This window comes from Gobius niger (genome assembly GCF_951799975.1).
Source record: "Gobius niger genome assembly, chromosome: 10".
In the NCBI taxonomy this organism is placed as follows: domain Eukaryota; kingdom Metazoa; phylum Chordata; class Actinopteri; order Gobiiformes; family Gobiidae; genus Gobius; species Gobius niger.
This window is the reverse complement of record NC_136861.1, coordinates 2,300,480-2,322,569: the sequence shown is the minus strand read 5'-3', so window position 1 is coordinate 2,322,569 and position 22,090 is coordinate 2,300,480. Positions and strand designations below refer to the sequence as shown.

At 43.2% G+C, this 22,090-nt stretch overlaps 1 protein-coding gene across 1 annotated transcript; it reads right to left on the bottom strand.

Annotated features, from left to right (window-relative positions):
• Positions 1 to 263: 263 nt before the first annotated feature.
• Positions 264 to 15,728, bottom strand: vps16 (VPS16 core subunit of CORVET and HOPS complexes). Its single transcript, XM_079564179.1, has 23 exons — positions 15,560 to 15,728; positions 14,102 to 14,190; positions 13,938 to 14,029; positions 11,781 to 11,909; positions 11,545 to 11,689; positions 11,000 to 11,115; positions 10,268 to 10,390; positions 10,133 to 10,188; positions 9,197 to 9,286; positions 8,932 to 9,103; positions 7,513 to 7,644; positions 6,293 to 6,420; positions 6,155 to 6,190; positions 5,363 to 5,471; positions 4,312 to 4,446; positions 3,550 to 3,658; positions 3,158 to 3,255; positions 2,977 to 3,081; positions 2,823 to 2,900; positions 2,651 to 2,737; positions 2,161 to 2,340; positions 1,966 to 2,069; positions 264 to 483 (listed from the first exon to the last, which is right to left on the bottom strand). Exons 1-23 carry the CDS (start codon positions 15,607 to 15,609, stop codon positions 351 to 353), a joined length of 2,496 nt encoding a protein of 831 aa, XP_079420305.1. The 5' UTR covers positions 15,610 to 15,728; the 3' UTR covers positions 264 to 350.
• Between the last annotated feature and the right edge of the window lie 6,362 nt (positions 15,729 to 22,090).

Below are 22,090 nucleotides of genomic sequence, written 5' to 3'. Positions count from 1 at the left end.
AGTGCTGCAGTAGGGGGCGCTGTTGAGGCTGATCCTGATGAACAAGAGCAGCGTATATGTGAAAGGGCAGACTCCTCAGTGCTGCAGCAGGGGGCGCTGTTGAGGCTGATCCTGATGAACAAGAGCAGCGTATGTGAAAGGGCAAACTCCTCAGTGCTGCAGTAGGGGGCGCTGCTGAGGCTGATCCTCATGAACAAGAGAAGTTTCTTCAAGCGTTTTTGGACAAATGATAACATCGTCAGAGTCAGCACTGAGATTGAAACTTTACGACAAAAACATGAAACAGCCTCGTTTGTCAGTTCACCTTTACACGTGTTTATCAGATACACGCGCATTAGTATCAAACTCCGTCACTTCTTGGCCGCCGCTCGCTGCAGTCGATCCATCAGTTGGCGGTTAGAGGCGGGGCATCGGCCCAGCACTGCCCCCAGCTCCGCCTCGTTACGGCGCTCGATGGCTGCGTCCGCTGCCCCCTCCAGGTCCCTGCAGAAACACATGACCACACTTTAATACGCTTAGACACATGCAAGAGCGCCCCCTTCAGGTCCCTGCAGAAACACATGACCACACTTTATTACGTTTAGACACATGCAAGAGCGCCCCCTTCAGGTCCCTGCAGAAACACATGACCACACTTTAATACGCTTAGACACATGCAAGAGCGCCCCCTTCAGGTCCCTGCAGAAACACATGACCACACTTTAATACGCTTAGACACATGCAAGAGCGCCCCCTTCAGGTCCCTGCAGAAACACACTCTCGTCACAAACGTCGCAGTGGAGGGTTTTATTTCTAGGTCACATTTAAACTCAAACCGTCAATAAGCCGAATTCCCATCTTGACTGCACATGTGTGGCTACTAATTTCAGCCACCAAACAAACCACTCCGCCATTGAAATGTGTGAGCGAGTTCAGGTCAGCGGAGCGTGCCCACTGAAGTATACTGAGCCATAACCCTGAACCATAAGGCTTACGGGCATTGGTTTAAAGACTATAAGTCTCAAGTGACATTTCTTGCAAATATTTATGTTGTCAATATCTTGAAACAAGGACTGGTCGTCACTTTGACAACATCTCTACATATGAACCACCGTTCAGTTCTTTCAGTTTCTGTCTGTCTCCGTACGCAGCCCATCCATCCATCCATCCATCCATCCATCCATCCATCCATCCATCCATCCATCCATCCATCCATCCATCCATCCATCCATCCATCCATCCATCCATCCATCCATCCATCCATCCATCCATCCATCCATCCATCATCTTCCAGCTGTTGGAGCTGCCCAAATTACATTGCACCAGCCCCTTATGGCTCCTCCTGCAGGTGGTGAGTCCACGGGAGGACAGCCTCACGATTAAATGGGACTGGTTGGTCTCTCATAAGGGGCTTCGGAACTGCTCTTTGTCTGACCCGTCACCGGGGACCTGTTTGCCATGGGAGACCCTACCAGGGGCACGAAGCCCCCGACAACAGAGCTCCAGGATCATTCGGGCGCTCAAACCCAGAAGGGATCCGTACGCAGCTCTGGTTGTACAAATAGACTTTATGCTAATGCAACAAGCTCCACAGCAGCGACAAAAATGCTTTAAATCATCAACTTTCCAGCGGTTAAAATGGTCCAAATCAGAACTTTCTTCATTTATTTACGCTAGCCATCAATATTGTTTGGTAGCCAAAAAAAAACCCATTACCCATAATGCAACACGACATGGGAATTCAGCTTATACTACAAGAGCAAACTCCAAACGAAGAAAAAATCTATTTAAAATCAATAAAATACAGACAAACAATTGAATACGTAAAATGAAAAGCAGTATACAGACACAGAGGACCACACAACTAAGGCAGCATTTAAAACTGGAGAATAGAAGTGTGTGATTTAAAAAGATACTGACAGCACCACTGCTGATATTATTTTATTTACAGTTAACCAGAAAAATCAAGGCTGTTACGGTCTTTACCCCAGCAGGAGGCAGGCTTTGACCCGTTGTTCTGGAGAGACCTTCACCAAGTACTTCTTGGCTTCATTTTGGTTGTGGTTCTTCACACAGACTTCCACAAACGGCTGCAGCACAAATACGTCACGTTATGATCCACACAAACACCTACTAAAGGGAATAAACCCGGATGCCCTCCTGCTCCTAGGGAGGACTCACCAAGTATCCGATGGGAGACTTCTTGCTGCGTGAGAACTTGTCGAGCTCGTCCCAGTCATGTTTCTCGGCGAGCGCACGCAGCTTCAGCCACCAGAAGCGTTTGTCTGGGACGCGGAAGTCTCTGCAGAGCTGCTCGGCATGTTTATAAAGGCCCAGGTTCAACAGTGCCTCCATCGTGTCCTGGACAGAGGCGGCGTTAGCGACACGCGCTACTTTAACAACACGGGCTACTTTAACAACACGTGCTACTTTAACAACACGTGCTACTTTAGCAAAACAGCTTCTTGGACCTTGAACAAAAAAGTAACGAAATTGTAAAAAACGCAACAAAAAAGCAATGAAAAAACAGCAAACACCAACAAAAACAAAGAAAATGATACGACGAAAAAGTTATAATCACTTTTGTAGGTCTGGAGAAATGAGCTTGGTTAAGGTGGTAAGATGTTTTAAAACAGCATTGGCATGTAAATGCGATCCGATTGGCTGTTACCTGCAGAGACAGTCCCTGTAGCCCCGCCCCCTTCTCCTCGTCCAGCTTCCTCTGAAACTTCAGCAGCTTCATCTCCTCCTCAGTCGCCTACGACACACACAAAGTCAGAGAGCGCCCCCTGTTGATAGAGGACACGGCGCCCCATGTTGATAAAGGACACGGCGAGTCATACCTTGGCGTTGAAGTCATTCTTGGCTTTGTTGTACTCGTCCACAGCGTTTTGCAGCGACGCCAGACGGCCATCGAGTCTCTGGAAAAAACATCACACAATGCTATTTGTAGTATTTGGAGTATTTGGAGTACTACAGCCGTCCTGCTGTACTCACCGGCTCCTTGAAGGCGGCGCTCACGTAGAAGTTTCCGAGGCCGTCGTGGTCGTCGTCTTGGTTCAGCAGATCTTTGAGCGTCTGACTCTCCTCCACCTTACAGAACTGAGAGGGCGGGGTTAGGACTGAAGGCGTGGGGTTACCTGCAGGGGGCGGGGTTAACCATAGGAGGCGGGGTTACCTGTCTGTAGAGGCTCAAGGCCAGTGGTTGGTTCCTTAGAGTCATAAAGAAATCTCCTCTGTTCATTTCATTCTTCAGGAAACTCACCACAGTGAAAACTACACAAACAAATAACACAGACAAACAAATTCAGATCAATATCACACAAGTAACACACAGAACTCTTTTAGTCTTATGGGTGGTGTACACTGTGTACACCACCCATGTATCGTACGTCGTCAAAATCATGCAGTGTACACCCGTCATCAGTCACATGTCAGTAGGCTCTGTAGTTTCAGTGTAAAAGTGGTCAGACAGATTTTCATGGGGAAAAGGTGCAGTGGGTGTGGTCAGGTGCAGTGGGTGTGGTCAGGTGCAGTGGGTGTGGTCATTGGGTGGAGTCAGGTACAGACCCAGGTCAGTGTCTCCGCTCTCCACAGCTTTGCTCAGAGCCAACTGACTCCTCTTCATCTTCAGCAACAGAGGAACCTGCTCTCCAGAGCGAGCTTCAAACTCCAGCAGCTGCAACGAGGAGACGAGTCAGAAACCAGGTCTAACACGGGACTAAACCAGGTCTAAACAAGGACTAAAACCAGGACTAAATCAGGACTAAACCAGTGGAAATTGTTCTCCAGCGCAAGCTTCAAAATCCAGCAGCTGCAGCAAAGACATGGGTCTATACCGGCCCAAGTCGTACCTTGGGTCAGGGTAAAGGAGTCATACCTTGATGGCGAGCTCCGGCCGACCCGCTTTTGTCGGGTCAGGGTTAGGGCAAAGGTGAGGGGTCAGGGTTGGTACCTTGGGTCAGGGCTAGGGCAAAGGTGAGGGGTCAGGGTTGGTACCTTGGGTCAGGGTTAGGGTAAAGGTGAGGGGTCAGGGTTGGTACCTTGGGTCAGGGTTAGGGTAAAGGTGAGGGGTCAGGGTTGGTACCTTGGGTCAGGGTTAGGGTAAAGGTGAGGGGACAGGGTTGGTACCTTGGGTCAGGGTTAGGGTAAAGGTGAGGGGTCAGGGTTGGTACCTTGGGTCAGGGTTAGGGTAAAGGTGAGGGGACAGGGTTGGTACCTTGGGTCAGGGTTAGGGTAAAGGTGAGGGGTCAGGGTTGGTACCTTGGGTCAGGGTTAGGGTAAAGGTGAGGGGTCGTACCTTAGGTCAGTGTTAGAGTAAAAGAGTCGTACCTTGATTGCAAGCTCGGGCCGCCCGCTCTCATACGCCTTGGCCGCAATGTGAGAGTAGGAGACGCCGGGGGAGTCGCCGACTTTAGCACAAACGGTCCGCGCCACGGCCTCGTCTGATAGGTCTGTCTGCTGCACCTGGACACGCCCACAACAGAGAGTCAGGTGCCCTTCCTGTATCTGTTCTTAGGGGAGTCGCTCTGAGGTTTATTTTACATAAACAGACGAACCCGACTAACCTACACCATTCTAACCCAAACCTGACTAACCCAAACCCCACTAACCTGACTAACCCCAACCCGACTGACCCCAACCCTACTGACTCAAACCCAACTGAGCCCAACCCGACTAACCCCAACCCGACTGACCCAAACCTGACTGACCCCAACCCGACTGACCCCAACCCAACTGACCCCAACCCTACTGACCCCAACCCTACTGACCCCAACCCGACTAACCCCAACCCGACTGACCCCAACCCGACTAACCCCAACTGAGCCCAACCCGACTAACCCCAACCCTACTGACCCCAACCCTACTGACTCAAACCCAACTGAGCCCAACCCGACTAACCCCAACCCGACTGACCCAAACCTGACTAACCCCAACCCGACTGACCCCAACCCAACTGACCCCAACCCTACTGACCCCAACCCTACTGACCCCAACCCGACTAACCCCAACCCGACTGACCCCAACCCGACTAACCCCAACTGAGCCCAACCCGACTAACCCCAACCCTACTGACCCCAACCCTACTGACCCCAACCCTACTGACCCCAACCCTACTGACCCCAACCCTACTGACCCCAACCCGACTAACCCCAACCCGACTGACCCCAACACGACTAACCCTACTGACCCCAACCCGACTAACCCCAACCCGACTGACCCCAACCCGACTAACCCCAACTGAGCCCAACCCGACTGACCCAAACTATTCTAACCCAAACCCCACTAACCCGACTAACCCCAACCTGACTGACCCCAACCAGACAGACCCCAACCAGACAGACCCCAACCCGACTACTAGTAGTAGCAGTAGTAATAGTACTTTGCACTCGGCCCAGTGGCGCAGGACGCGGCTCACTCCCTGAAACTCTGGGATTTTCAGATAACGGCAAACTTCTATCGCCAACGGATACAGCCTCCTGTGGACCAGTCTGTAAAACAAGTATAAGTACTCCAGTACAAGTATTAAAATACTCCTGTGGACCAGTCTGTAAAACAAGTATAAGTACTATAAGTAAAAACAAGTATCTAAATACTCTAGTATAAGTATTAAAGTACTCGAGTACTCCTTTAGCCTGACTACAGGGGGGTCAGATGGGGGCCCGGAGGTTTGGTAATATGTTCAGATAAATATTTGGAGCATTTTATTATTATTGACATGTTTTGATTTGGTTCTACAGAGACTGTCCGCATGCTCATACAAGTCAGGGTAAATCAACGAGGAGCCGAGCGTTGACAGTTTTAATGCACAACATGGAGTCAAGAACAACACAACGCAAAGTGCAGTAAAACCCTTTTCTCACGCTCGGCTCCTCTTTTTTTTGGTTTAAATCGACTGAAACTGGCAGAAGTTATTTAACTTTTTAAGCTGTTTTTACCTGAAGCTGGTTCCAGCTCAATTGTTTGTTGTCACTATGGAAAAGGCTGCAGTGGAGTGATATAGAACATGATTTAACTGTTGCTGCTTGACCATGGGATAAGAGTAAAAATCCCACGGTCAGTGAGATGCTAATAACATATATTTGGTCCGGTGGAACCGTCTGTCCTCGGGTGTAACCCACTGGAACTGAACACGTGTGTATATAAACATGTATGTGTGTGTATACAGACTCACCGGTCTATCAGCACCTGCACCGTCATTTGTTTGAACCTGAGGTCAGAGGTCAAGGCACTCATACAGCGTTCAGGACTGTGCAGTGCTGCAGTAGTGCTGCAGTAGCACTAGAGTAGTATTTTTAGTATTGAAGGATACTGCGTGTGCGTCAGCGGCAGTCCGACTGAACTCTCCCTGACGGCGTTCAGGACTCTCAATTCTCTGCAGATAGTTACAAACGGCTCTGGGCTGAAGTCCGACAGGAAGCACTTCCCAAACGATGCTGCCTGCAGGGGTAAGAGGTCAGACGCTAATAGATCCATCACTGACCTGACTCAAAGGTACATTTAAATATAGACAATAAAAACTTAAACCCAGACTGAGCTAAAAGAACCCAACACAAGGAAACGGTTCATTATTAAAAGCAGAACTAAGTAACTTTCTTAGTTCCTTTTCGTAGTCCCACTGACAGTAATACAAGTGTTAAGGAGATGATCGGGGGGGGGGGGGTCTTTCATCTCCCCCCGGTGTCTCTGCCTCCGACACGGCATCCCCAATACCCATTATTGATCTTCCTAGCTGCTCTCAGTTCTCCACAAAATCACATTAGGCTCAAATTTCTGAGTTTTAGATAGATAATATAAGATAGTCCTTTATTGATTTCACAATGGAGAAATTCACTTGTTACATTCGGGACTTAAGATCACTCAGGGTGTGCAAAATAGACATGAAATGTGAGCAGTTCAATAATTAAAAAAAAAGACATATCTTATGTACAATGACTAAAACCAAAAATCTTAAGGGGCAGAAATATAAATAATGAGGAAATAAAGAATAAAATAAAAACAGAAAAAAACAGAACAGACTATAAAAAATACAATATCAAGGTCAAATTGTCACTGATGATACAGAGAACATTGCACGTAGTTTTGCAAAGAGGTTATTGCACATTTTACAGTCTTGTTGTACAGTCTGACAGCAGTTGGGATGAAGGCCTTGCGGTAGCGCTCCTTCTTGCACTGAGGGTGTCTCAGTCTGCCACTGAAAGAGCTTCTCAGTTCCTCTACAGTCGGGCTGGAGACGTGGGTACAGGATAGTGTCACTTTAACAGTGATTACAGCCAAGTTTGAGTGAAAAAAATATCTCCATTGTGTAATTGGGTTGTGGCACAATGTACAAAATCCCTCTCTCCCTTTGTCTTCTCTGTCAGCGTAGTATTTACTCTCACGGACAAAATGAAACATGCCATGACAGCTGCAGTGCTTGTGGCCTCTTGTGGCAAAAATTACTTCACTTTGCTTTAACTTTGACTTTTAAGGAACATCAGAAACAGTAAATCACTGGCTTTAGCAGCAGAGCCCTCTGGGTAATGCACTCACCCGCAGCAGAGCCTTCTGGGTAACGCAGTCCCATTCGTGTCCGGCTGCCTCCACACACTGTCGCACAGCCTCCGCCAGGACACACTGCTCCTTTATCTCCCGCAGGTACTCGTCCGCTCTCTGACTCAGCTTCTGCAAAACCAGACCTGCTTTAACCTTTTAATAACCTCTTCACAACCCTTTAATAACCACAAAAAAACCTCTTAATAACCCCTTAATGACCAGATAAAAACCTCTTAATAACCCTTTAATAACCAGATAATAACCTCTTAATTAACCCCTTAATAACCACATAATAACCTCTTAATAACCCCTTAATGACCAGATAATAACCTCTTAATAACCCTTTAATAACCAGATAATAACCTCTTAATTAACCCCTTAATAACCACATAATAACCTCTTAATAACCCCTTAATCACCACATAATAACCTCTTAACGTCTTAATAACCTCTTAATAACCACATATTTTTTTCAAAACTGATATCTGAACAATACTTTTTCTGATACGACCGATATATAGTTTTTTTCTAAGGCGATTGCCGATATGCTCAGCTGATATTTTTGACCAATATTTTTTGGCTGATTTATTCAAATGTCTGGTCTAAAATGTGGCTGATTATATTCTATTATTTTAGGTGATTCAATAGTTTCTGTCCCAGCTTTGATTAGTTGCCGTACGCATTAGCACACTGTTGCTAGTCACGGCATTTTGAAAATACAATTGCGGTGGTTAAAACTAACTCAGCGATTAAATTCTCTTAAACTCTCTTCTTTTCATTGTGATGTTTCTCTGTTCTCCTTAGGCCGAGTAAGCTTTTTTTAACAAGACTCGTTTCAAAGCCCTGATGTCACTCTTTCAAATGCAAAGACGGGAAGTCTCCATCACTTTCAGTTCCAGAGAGATTGGATATAGATATAGATCAGCCAATATTGTTTATTTATTGGTCTATTTGGTCGGGACAGTGCATGTTAATGAATATACATGGGTCTCATGCATGTAAACAAGCCACACCGGATTGCAGCCTTGGGCTAATTTTTATTGTAAAATCCCCAAATATTACATCAGTCGACCTCTAATTCCTATACTAAAATATTTATCATCTAGAACCAGAAAACAGAACAATAATGTGTAGAAGATCTGCACATTTACAATATCAGGTTCATCTACAATGTCAAGAAATGTGTGAATAATTTGGGGAGAATTGAGGAAAAGTGAGAGAAATTGTGGCAACAATAAGAAGAAAATTGTGGAAAAATTTGCCTGAAAAGGGAGAAAACTGGAAATTTAAAAAAAAATGCAAAAATGAGGGGAAAAAATTGTGAAAAGGGAAAGAATTGGGGCAACAAGTAAGAAATTGTGGAAAAATGGGGGAAACATTGGGCAAAGTTCAGTCCGGTTCACATGGGGTTCAGACCTCGTACTCGCGGTGCGCCTCCAGCAGCAGTGCTCCGGGGCTCATGGAGGCGATCTTGAAGATCTCCTGAGAAACCAGAGGAACCTCCTGCAGCAGCTCCTGATGAGACCCACTCAGGACCCGCACCCCATCCAGCTCTGGGACCAGGACCGAGACCGAGTCCAGAGGAAACCTAAGTGTAAGCGTTAAGGACCAACACAAACACTAACCCAAGACCAAGACCAGAACCTGACCCCTAGCGTGACCCGCAGACACTGAAGGATACTGGATGGTGTCGCTGCACTGGCCAGCCACCAGCAGGAGGCGCTCCCACATCAACACCACAGAGGGCTGCTGCGCTCGCGGCCGACGGCACCTGCAGGACGAGGAGAAAAACAGGTCATTAAACCAGAAAGATCAAAAGATCTGAGAGTCAGGCTTATCCACTGTCCCCGGATAACTCACCAGACCTAAACCCTGTCTCACCAGACCCAATCCCTGAGACTCACCAAACATAAACCCTGAGACTCACCAAGCCTAAACCCTGAGTCTCACCAGACCTAAACCCTGAGACTCACCAGACCTAAACCCTGAGACTGACCAAATCTAAACCCTGAGACTCACCAGACCTAAACTCTGAGACTCACCAAACCTAAACCCTAAGACTCACCAGACCTAAACCCTGAGACTCACCAGACCTAAACCCTGAGACTGACCAAATCTAAACCCTGAGACTGACCAGACCTAAACCCTGAGACTCACCAGACCTAAACTCTGAGACTCACCAAAACTAAACCCTGAGACTGACCAAATCTAAACCCTGAGACTGACCAGACCTAAACCCTGAGACTCACCAGACCTAAACCCTGAGACGCACCAAACCTAAACCCTGAGACTCACCAAACCTAAACCCTGAGACTCACCAGACCTAAATCCTGAGACTCACCAGACCTAAACCCTGAGACTCACCAGACCTAAATCCTGAGACTCACCAGACCTAAACCCTGAGACTCACCAAATCTAAACCCTGAGACTCACCAGACCTAAACCCTGAGACTCACCAGACCTAAACCCTGAGACTCACCAAACCTAAACCCTGAGACTCACCAGACCTAAACCCTGAGACTCACCAGACCTAAACCCTGAGACTCACCAGACCTAAACCCTGAGACTCACCAGATCTAAACCCTGAGACTCACCAGATCTAAACCCTGAGACTCACCAGACCATCTGTTTAGGAGCTGAGCGCATCTTCGTGTCCACCTCACACAGCTTCGCCTAAAACACCAGAAAAAACGGTCTGAGTCAGTCAGGTCTGGGTCATATCTGGGTTAGGGTTAAGATCTGAGGGACTCACCTGCAGGTTGGAGGTCCCGGTCCAAACCAGTCCGGTCTGAGTGAACAGAGCCAGATATTTGTAACTGAAGGAGACGCTCATCTGGAGGATAGATCCGGCCTCCGGACTAAGACCTGGAGGAGACTACAGACCGGGGTTGGGGTTAGACCGGGACTAAACCAGGGCCAAACAATGTCTAAACCAGGACTGAGACCCGGAGTAGACTGCAGAGACCGGGGTTAGGGTTACACTTTGCCTGTCCATCCATCCTCTGTTTTTTGTTTTTGTTCTAAAGCGTCAGGAACTTTGCTCACAGCCTCAAATCTTCCAAAGCTTTATATCGATCCGATCACAGCCAGGGACCAAATTAACCACGAGGGATATATTCTATTTCATGAAATGAATTTAAGAATGTTCCTGCTTCATCTATTCGAACAGGACTTTCTTCTATTGGAGGTTTTTTCGTACCGTTCCAAACAAAACAAACGGAACAGTTTCCAATGACGCCTTGTTCCTTAAGTTTTTAGATCGTTCACATTAGTCTCCGTTCTTCGGCCGACGCTCCGTAAAAATACACCAACTTCCTCGTTTACAAAATACGCCACATTTTGTTTGTGTAATTTCTCTGCCTGGTTCATACGCCTGTCAGTCACGGCCATCGGGAACTTAAAAAGAAATCAAGCTCATGCACACACACACACAAAGAAGAGGAAAAGCGTGTGTTCTGGCTGGACAGGTGAGGGTTAGACTGACCACGGCTGTACAGCTGGTGTTGTCCAGGACGTACAGGTCTGGTCCATTGGAGAGCAGGACTTTGGTCTGACGGTCCTGAGTGAGAACAGCCCAACAGCAGGGGGCGCCCTGGAGGCCTGAGGAAGAAGAAGGAAGTTTGTCCAGAACAAGGTCTTTAAGCACATTCAGAGTCTGGGGCAGCAGCTGAGTGGGTTTTGGATCAATTTACCCGAAATCAGAGGAAAGAACCAAAACAGACAAAGCAACAATAGCAAAATAAAAAAGCGACAGAAGAAACAACAAAAGAGTTTACAAAAGCGCGCCAGAAAAGCATCAGTAATTGAAAGAAAGAAAGAAAGTGAACAAAAACATGACGAAAACACGCAAAAAACACACACATAACAAAAACGCTTAAAATATTTGACAAAAAACCCAGCGACAATGCAACAGAAACGTTTGAAGCCTTAGTTTTCAAATGAGACATTACTTTCAGAGAAACGTAGATTTAAAGCCAGACTCAATCCAACAGTCGCAGCAACAGTAATAATAGTAGTGGCAGTACCCACCTGGGACCTCCGGGAGGCGCCGCAGCTTCAGGTCGTCGATGTTGGTAGTCAGCGTAAAGCGTCCGCAGCCCGTTACTATGGCGACACCAGAGCCGTACGGCGAGTGGAAAACTTTGGCCTCGAGCACCTGGCTCTGACTGACTTCCTGCACACGTAAACATGCAAACAAACATGTAAACAAACATGTAAACAAGTAAACAAACAACCTGTTGGGGAATGCAGATGGTGTCACAGACCTGTCCCAAACTGAAGTGTCTTTTGAAGGATCCAAACAAGTCGTAGATGAGAACTTTCCCGTCCTCCTGAACACAGAGCAGCTCATCTGAGACGGTCCACCCCAGCTGCACCACGGTGCCGCTTTTCCACTGGGAACACACAAAAACATCAGTAAAACGTCACAAAAACATCTCTGAAACATACAATAACTAAACATCACCAAAACATAACTAAAAATCACCCCAAACATCACTAAAACAACTAAACATCACCAAAAACATCACTAAACTAAACATCACCAAAAACATCACTATAACATAACTAAACATCACCAAAACATAACTAAAAATCACCCCAAACATCACTAAAACAACTAAACATCACTAAACTAAACATCACCAAAAACATCACTATAACATAACTAAACATCACCAAAAACATCACTAAAACAATTAAACACCACCAAAAACATCACTAAAACAACCCAAAATCACCAAAAACATCACTAAACTAAACATCACCAAGAACATCACTAAAACAACTAAATATCACCAAAAACATCACTAAACTAAACATCACCAAAAACATCACTAAACAACTAAACATCACCAACAACATCACTACAACATAACTAAAAATGACCAAAAACATCACTAAAACAACTAAACATCATCAAAAACATCACTAAACTAAACATCACCAAAAACATCACTATAACATAACTAAACATCACCAAAAACATCACTAAAACAACTAAAAATCACCAAAAACATCACTAAACATCACCAAAAACATCACTAAAACAACTAAAAATCACCAAAAACATCACTAAACTAAACATCACCAAAAACATCACTAAAACAACTAAACATCACCAAAAACATCACTAAACTAAGCATCACCAAAAACATCACTAAAACAACTAAAAATCACCAAAAACATCACTAAACATCACCAAAAACATCACTAAAACAACTAAAAATCACCAAAAACATCACTAAACTAAGCATCACCAAAAACATCAATAAAAAAACTAAACATAACCAAAAACATCACTAAAACAATTAAACACCAAAAAACATCACTAAAACAACCCAAAATCACCAAAAACATCACTAAACTAAACATCACCAAGAACATCACTAAAACAACTAAAAATCACCAAAAACATCACTAAACTAAACATCACCAAAAACATCACTATAACATAACTAAACATCACCAAAAACATCACTAAACATCACCAAAAACATCACTATAACATTACTAAAAATCACCAAAAACATCACTAAAACAACTAAACATCACCAAAAACATCACTAAAACACCAAACGCATCACTGTAACATAACTAAACATCACCAAAAACATCACTATAACATAACTAAACATCACCAAAAACATCACCAAAACAATTAAACATCACCAAAAACATGACTAAAAACAACCAAAACTCACCAAAAACATAGCTAAAACTACTAAACATCACCAAAAACATCACTAAACAACTAAACATCACCAACATCACTACAACATAACTAAAAATCACCAAAAACATCACTAAAACAACTAATCACCAAAAACATCACTAAAACAACTAAACATCACTATAACATAACTAATCACCAAAAACATCACTAAAACAATTAAACATCACCAAAAACATCACTAAAACAACTAATCACCAAAAACATCACTATAACATAACTAAACATCACAACAACATAACTAAGCATCACCAAAACATCACTAAAACAACTAAACATCACTACAGCAAAACTAAACATCACCAAAAACATCACTAACGTAACTAAACATCACCAAAAATATCACTGAAACAACTAAACATCACCAAAAACATTACCAAAAATATCCATAATATCCGCATGTCATTAGAACATTACTAAAAGCATCCTTAAAACGTCACTAAAACATAACATATTATTAATATCACTGACTGGGTCCATGATCTCTCACCAAAAATCTCCTCAAAAAATAAATAATTTGATTTGGAGCTATAGTGGAGAAGAGGGAGAGGCTAAATGCTAACGCCGTCTGTGCTGTGTTTACGTGACTGAAGGCACAGGTGAAGATCAGATGGGTCCTAAAGAACTCGTCAAAGCTAAGGTAAGAACATATCTCAGCATGTAAAAACGGTGGCCTATTCCTTTAACCTACTACGAACGAGGCCAGGCTGAGCCCGGAGGCCGAGTAGATGTCGAGGTGAGGCCTGGAGCTCGGAGAGCGGCGCTGAGGCTCCCTCAGGATGGCTGCGAAAACACAACATCTTAATATATAATCTCCAGCAGCATATCCATGTTAATAATAACGTGGATCCTCACCGATGGGCCCGCCATACGGAGCCGCTGCCACCAAAGAGTCCCTGAGCCCATCCCTGAGCGGCCAGGACATTTCATACAGCTCCGTCTTACTGAGAAACACCACAAAACAACTATTAATATGAATTTAAATGCCTCATACAGCTCTGTCTAAGAAACACCAGATAATAATTATTAATATGACTTTAACTGAAGCGCGCTCTTTTTCTGACGCATGGGTCTCTCTGTCTTAAGTAGCCACACTGTTAACAGTTAGTAGGTTTCGCTTTGCTTTTCGCACAGACACTAAACAGTTTTAAAGTGCCGCGATGGATATCACATCGGAGCTGAAGCGCATGGATTTGGATAAACAAGGAAGGAAGGACCAAGAGAGAAGAGAGAGAAGAGTGAGGAGAGAAAGAGAAGAGGTGTATGCAGGGGGTATGAGGCTATGAGCACACAGGTTGGGCGGCGTGTGGAGCAGCTTCAGACTTTTACGCACAAGTTTGAACACATTTCCCTTGCAAAATTCGTGTTTAGTTTAGATCCATTTATCCTTCAATCTCACATTTTACCTAACATGCAGTCTATACAAAGGATAGAAAAATCTCCCCCAAAAAATGGGGATATCATCCAACCCTAAAATGCAACAAAAAAAGTGACAAAAATCCCACATAAGAGTAACAGAAAAGTGGGGGAAAAGTGACAAAAACACAACAAAAAAAGCAATAGAAAAAATTGTCAAAAAAGTGACATCAGGAAAAAGGTCTGTTTAGATAAGTTTTGTAAATGAGGCGTTACATTGGCCTAATGTAACCTTTTAGATTTGTGTAGAGCTGAGACAACCACAGGAAGAAGACTTAGGAAAAACAGCTGTAGAATATGACAGATACAGACTCATTCATCAAATATTTATCATCAAAAATATGATCTACACATTTATGTAAATATGAAATACTACAGGAATAAGATCCAGATATTGTTCCATCTATTGTGTAAAAAACAAAGTGAAAACAACACAAAACTCTCACGACACAAACCACGGTTTTAACGAGACGCTTCACAGAGATCAGTGACTCAGCGTCACAAGAAGCTAATTCAACTTTTCCCAATTCTTTTAAAACTGAAGATTTTTTTTAAAACTTTATTAAAGCCGAATGGATCAGAACAAGTGTCCGATCAATGCCCATCAGTGAAAGATTATACTTAAGCTCAAAATAAGAAACGGGGCGAGGAGAAATATTTAATTGAACACATTTCATAGGGAGGTTCTGGGAAACCATCAAATGCGATTATATTTATTTTTTATGATGATTTTAAAATATCAAACGAGGTTTCAGAGGCCTCGACAAAAGACACGTCATTACTGAAGCAGTACAAATATTATATCATGTATTTTAATGAATAAAACAGCGTAGTTTGGGCCCGTTAGCATTAGCGGTTAGCTCAGGAGGCTCCCCGGGTCTTTGGTGGATCTCTCACCGGTAAAAGGCGTCTCCCAGCGGGTTCCAGCTCGCGGTGACGAACGCCATGTCTCCGGTGCCGCTGTGGAGGATCGGGGGCCGCGGAGAGAACCAGGATTTGTTTTAGTTCTATAAAATGTGTCAAGTGTTCCGGGTTGTTTTGATCAGAGTCACATGATCCTCTTCCTCTGCGGTGGCACTCACTGCGAGGAGCACCTCCTGCTGGACACGGGGTGGTACTGCAAAAACAAAGCTGCTTCTTCTTGAGCTGGTCATACACTGGCTGTTTCTCAATTTGGGCATTCTGCTTGCCCCAAAATCTTATCCAACTAGTCTCCATATTTGATGTTCTGAGATTCACCCTCTACAGACCAGTGGTTACCAACCATTTTACTGGAAGCCGCCCCTGCACATGCTATAGTCGGACTGCGCCCCCCATTCCAAAACCTATTGCCACTGCAAATGTATAAAACAATGAATGCTAAAAATAATTCAAAGAAACAAATAAACTGCAATTGGAGTGTTTTATGCACCGTACCACTTTCTCAGTCATATTTGATGATTTTTACCCATGAGAGCTCTGAGCCTGTGCAATCCCAGGCGCCCCGCAAGTTTGGAACCACTGTAATGACTATATAGTCACGTGCACGTTGCCTACTCACTGCAGAAAGGAGTGAGCCCGTTGTCCAGAGCACCAGCAGAATGAACAACTACATCTACAATAGGTAAAACTCGGGGAATAAAAATTCAAGAGACATTACTGGTAATATATGACGTAAGGCGCTCAAAATAGTGTTGTTTCATGACAGATTATCATTCTCATAATTCTTCATATCTTTCTGCAAACATATTATGAACAAATACTTACTGTAATTAAAGAAAAACTGTCAATTTCATCCAGGGAACAAATGGACACTGAATTGTGCTGCATCCCTTTCATTGAAACAATGGCAGAGGAGAAAACCCACAATTGTAAATTAAAAAGTAGGAAAATTATGTATCATTCATTTTATTTATTTATTTGATTGGGACAGTGCATGTTAATGAACAAACAGGAAATACATGCATGTAAACATTGTAGCCAAAGGCTTATTTTCTCACAAGGGTCACAAGACATTGCAGAATCATTATCAACAAATTATCAAAAGCCCTATATACAATAATTGAATTAGACATACACGTCAGCGTTCTTTGTTGGGTATCTAATTTGTCATTATTCTAGTTTGTTATAGTGGAATAACACATGAAGAACATTTAACCTTCATTCAGTTCACAGGCTGGAGGAATTCATCCAAAACTGGGTGGGAGTAAGCATCAGTGTCGTTTGTGTTGTTATTGCCTACTAATAGCTATTGATTTGTTACTACTGCACTAAAGTACTGTCATTATTCCTTTTTTCATAGGGACTTTGTTGCAACCTCTGGCCTGGCAATAAATGCCAAACATGCCAAAAAGTATAAGGTTGTTGTTTCACATTTTACCTATTTGTATAGAGACAAATATGGATGAACTCTTTGTGAATGAATCCATTTTCCCCGAGATCCGACGGTACTGCAGGGGCCGGATGGACGTTGCACTTCGGGGGCCGCGCTCTATAAATCTCCCTGTTGTTGTAGCATCCAGTGTGTCTGTCAGAGCAGGTGGGTGGTTCCTGCGCCGGCCTCTGCTCCCACTGAGGGCAGAGAAGTGCAGGCAGTTGAGGAACACAGAGAAGTGGAGGGCAAGAATTGCTTGATTTCTTGAAGGAGCAGGCTGAGAGAGAGGAACAGAGAGAAGGAGATGTTTATTTTTAACATGGTTCTGGTTCTACATTAGCCTGGCCTTAGCCATCCGTAAACTCCGGTAAATTAGCATCTCCCTACATGTACGTGTGGGCCTGATCTCAGTGGCATCAGTGTAATTTCCACCTGCCATTCAACGAGCAGGGGAGGCGGGGGTTGTCAGTGACGTCAAGCATTTGCGCCACATTTGCTGGTTGTAGTTCGGCAATGGCGGCGGATACGAAAGTAACAGAAGCTCTTCAATCTGTTCTGGCTCAGCTCCCAAATACCCAGAAATTAAAACGGATGCCTTGGAATGTGCAAGGAATGCTCCCATAGCCCGTTTCGCAGATACCGCCATGTTGAAAAAACGCAAAGCATTGTGGGGCGGCTAGGGGGCATGTGCCGTTTGTTGACATCGATGAGCTGTCAGTGGTCCTGATCTAGTGACAGAGGTTTATATGCTGGTTTTAAAGGTATATTTTCTATTGCCAGACTAATTTATAACAACATGCTGTTGACCGTTTGTGGTATATATATGTTCTAGTAAATATAGCGCCAACAATGTCTTAAAATAATATCGGACATAAAACTCAAATAATGTCAGGAAAAAAATGATTCACTGTTTGGGTCAGTGTAATTGGCAGCTTTGGGAGTATCAGCAATTGTTTAATTCATTTTTTTATTCAAATAATGAGTTACATAGGCAATTATTAGCATGCTGTGTAAATATGCCATGACCATTTACAAAAAGAAAAAAGACAACTTGGCGAGGTGGGTCAAACGATGCCTTTTATCATTGGATTTTAAGTTCATTGATTCCCCCATCCAGACTACTTAGGTGCCCAATGTATTCTTATTAAATATGTTCATATTTTCTTGCTAATACATGATAGTCCCATCTTACTATGTAATCCAATTATTTGACCGATGGCTTCCTCAGAACTAGAGCAGTGGACAATTAAATAACTCAGGGTATTTCTGACTGAGAGGTGTTCCTGTACCAAACAACTACAGGAAGGACCAGCTTGTGGAGAATTGTCGCTTGGCCATGGGCCTCAGCCTTCCTTCAAATCTGTCTCCAGCACAGTATGATACAGCTATATGGAGGTCAAAGAAAGAGAAGCTCTCCCTGGATGGGGGAATCATTAATCTGCCAGACCCAGAAACCTTACAACAGGGTTGGGAAGATGAATCTGCCAGTTTACCTGATCTTATCCAGACTGGTGTGGAAATTACGTAGATAGCAGTAAGTTTACAATTTCAATGTCATGAAACAAACAACATTTAAAAATACAATTAATATTACATTATTAGAAGTCTGATTACAATTATTGTGTTGTGTGAGTCCAAACATTATTTCTGTTGTAGAAAATCGAGCAATAGGCATAAAGACGAGTGGAAAGGAATCTCTGCGAGACGGGAAGTACCTTTACCTCTCAGGACATGTACACAATGTAAAATATCATGGTATTCAAAATAATAGGTTCAAAATAATAATCAAAATATAGATGTACTCAGAATTAATTTTGTGACCCTGTCCTGTCCTCCCTGTTACTTACTATTACAGTATCCTATATATTGCAATAACATAATTTTAATGCTTCTTGCAGTCTCCGTGGTACATGCAAGCATGTTGCTGCATTGTGTCACTACATCATTGAGAGGGTAGCACGTGGCAATAATGCCACCATTACAGAGAAGAGACAGGTCTGGCATGCACCCAGTAAGAAGAAAACCCACCCACCAGACTTTCTGAGTAATATACAAATTCAAAAACTTCAAGGTAAAGCATTCACTGACAGGGGTGTATAGGGCTGTCCCAGAAACTTTAGCTTTTATCAAATGTTATCAAGTTTCAACATCAAAAATCACAAACCCTGCAGTGCACTCAACAGTACAATCAACATAATAATTCAACAATGAGTAAATATTCATATTCAAATTAAACAAAGCAAATATATAAATACTGAGATGTCAGTTTCATGTCATAGATCAGTTGAATACAGTACACAAATATTTATGTTTTCAGGTTATATCCCAGGTCACAGTCTATTTGTTATAAAGTTTTGTGTTTTATAGGGAATTGTGTAATAGAGGAGGTGGTGGGCCGGTCAAGGAGGTTTCAGTTTGACCCCCGTTCCCTTAATGACCGGCAACCAAAGACTGTAACACAGCTCGACCTGGAGGGCTTGCGTGCAGCAAGTGGTGGTTGTGCTGGAATTCTGGCATATCTACCTGGATTGCCAAATCCTGAAAAACAGACACCAGTTCAAGCCCACTGTAGTCCAGTGGAGGAAGTAGAAGCACAGACTACTACACCATCTCTCCTGCCTACCCTCCCTGAGATATCAAAATGTGTAACAGACAATGAGGAGCTTTTCTCTGAAGTATCGAAAGCAATCACGGAAAATGCTGTTCAGGTTCTTTCAGCTAAAACCAAAGATCAAGCTCAGTCTGATCTTTGGAGTCAGCATAGGGTTGGGAGAGTAACTGCAAGCAAAATGCACAAGGTCAGTAGCATGGTAGATACTGAAGGAAATGTTCTGGGAAAAACTAAATCTGTGTTGAAGGATATTATGAATTATTCTCCTCCTGCATATTCGCCAGAAATCCACTGGGGTCAATATAATGAGAAACATGCCATTAAGATGTTCTTCAACAAAAAGCGCAAGCAACACAAGGGTTTAAAAGTTAAAGACTGTGGTTTGTACATCTGCGACAAGTTCCCAATGCTTGCAGCATCTCCTGATGCCATGGTTACTTGCAACTGTTGTGGCCCTCAACCCCGTCCCTTGGAGGTGAAAAACCCTTACAAGTATAGAGGGTTGACAATCACTGCAGCCCAGCAGCCAGATTCATGTTTAAAAATTGCCTGTGATGGCCTGGTAAAGCTAAAAGTAAATCACAGTTATTACACTCAAGTACAAGCTCAGTTGTTTGCAACTGGAGCAGATGTTGGATATTTTGCATTGAAAACAGCTGCTCCATACAATAATTTTCACTGTGAGGAAGTGATGTTTGATCCTATGTTCATGGAAGAAGTTGTGAGGAAATGTGTAACATTTTTTAAGAAAATAGTGGTGCCTGAGCTGCTCTCTGGCCAGCTCCTCAAGGAGCTGCAGGCTCAAAAAGTGTCCTCAGCAATTCCGACAATAATACCCAGGCCCTCAGCATCCTCAGCCGAGAATAGTTGTAGCATTTGCACCAAAGAGTGTGTTGATGAGCCCACTGTATTCGAGGAAATGAGTATCTTCTGTGATTACTGCAAAGGCTGGTTTCACTGGGTTTGTGTTCAGGTGAAAGGAAGTGAGACGTTCTTGAAGAGAAAGACTATGAAATGGAAATGCCCTCAGTGCAAGCTCAACCAAAACAGTGATATGGCCTAAATCAGGGTTTACCTAACTTTGTTGTTTTGTCTGGGGCCATGGACCACCATTGTAAGAAGTTATTGTCTCTTACAGTACTATAGGGGAGTAAAACATTACAAATCAGTTTATAACATGTATTTAGGGAGTTTGCTTTGATAACTGACTGTATTTTATATGTTGCATTGCACCAAAAATTTACCAAAAAGTGGTGTGTTATTTTTATGTAATTTTGAAATGATTTAGGGACACCCAAAGAAAAAGGATAGATTAGCTTTGTAAGTCTTAGCTTTCAAATGAAGTGTTACACTGGCCTATAGGCTGTAACCTTGCAGATCTGGGTAAATTGTGAACTGGAGAAAAAGGCGTGGGTTAAGAGGTTAAATTAAACTTATATTGTTGTATGTTCATTTTGTAAAGATGAATTGATGAAAACTGGTATTAAAGACAGGTAGAGCTCAAAAACTGGACTCATCATTATCCATCCATCCATCCATCCATTTTCTTCCACTTGTCCGTTGCCAGGTCGTAAATCACACTGCACCAGCATCCTATGGCTCCTCCTGCAGGTGGTGGGTCCACAGAAGGACAGCCTCATGGTTCCAACCGGGCCTGTTGGTGAAACGTTTAAAAACATCTAATTATATCCAGAGGTGGGTAGATTAGCCAAAATATTTACTCAAGTCATAGTAACGTTACTTTAAAATTATTTCACTCAAATAGAAGTAAAAAGCAGTGACCTAAATATTCACTCAAGACTGAAAAAGTACTTGGAGAAGATTTTACTTGTGTATTGTGTGTTTCAGCGAAAAAGTATGATTTATGATTCACTCGTGGCATAAATTATGAACAACATAACATGAAATTATGTGAAAATGGTATTATTTATTAACAAGACAAAATGTATCTATTTTATGCGTCAACATGAAGATTTTAAGATTTACTCACAGTGGAACTAGTTACTTTTTTATTTTACTCAAGAAGACTGATGAATATTACTCAAGTAGAAGTACAGTAAGAAAAAACTACATTCAAAAGAACAACTACTTATAAAAGGTTACTTAAAAGGGACTATACAGAGTTTAAAAATGTTAAAATTATGTCTTTTCCTGCCCCTACATGTTCCAACAATGTCCTAATGTGTAGAATGAGCCCAGACCTGTTCACCAAAACTGCCTCTAAAATCCTGCACTGTCACTCAAAAAGTTGTTACTTTGATCCGCCGTCATGCACGAGCTAAATTTAGAAGGTGCAGTTACACGTATGACCTGACATGTACTTAAAGGGACTGGATGCAAGTTGGTCATTATATACTCACTACTGCCACCTGAGTGTATTACATTTGATACTGAGCTCACGTAATCTTTGTTTTCAGCAGCTATTCAGTGGAACAATAGGTGGTTGCAAGTTTACTAGTGCTGC

Bases quoted from the DNA above. Each gene is read 5' to 3' on its own strand.
- vps16 (XM_079564179.1), bottom strand. From the start codon at position 15,609: ATGGCGTTCGTCACCGCGAGCTGGAACCCGCTGGGAGACGCCTTTTAC. The intron at 11,910-13,937 runs GTAGGTTAAAGG...GTGTGTTCCCAG, and splicing joins TCAGCCTGGCCTCGTTCGTA to TGGAAAAGCGGCACCGTGGT. The intron at 3,082-3,157 runs GTAACCCCGCCT...CCGCCCTCTCAG, and splicing joins CCTTGAGCCTCTACAGACAG to TTCTGTAAGGTGGAGGAGAG.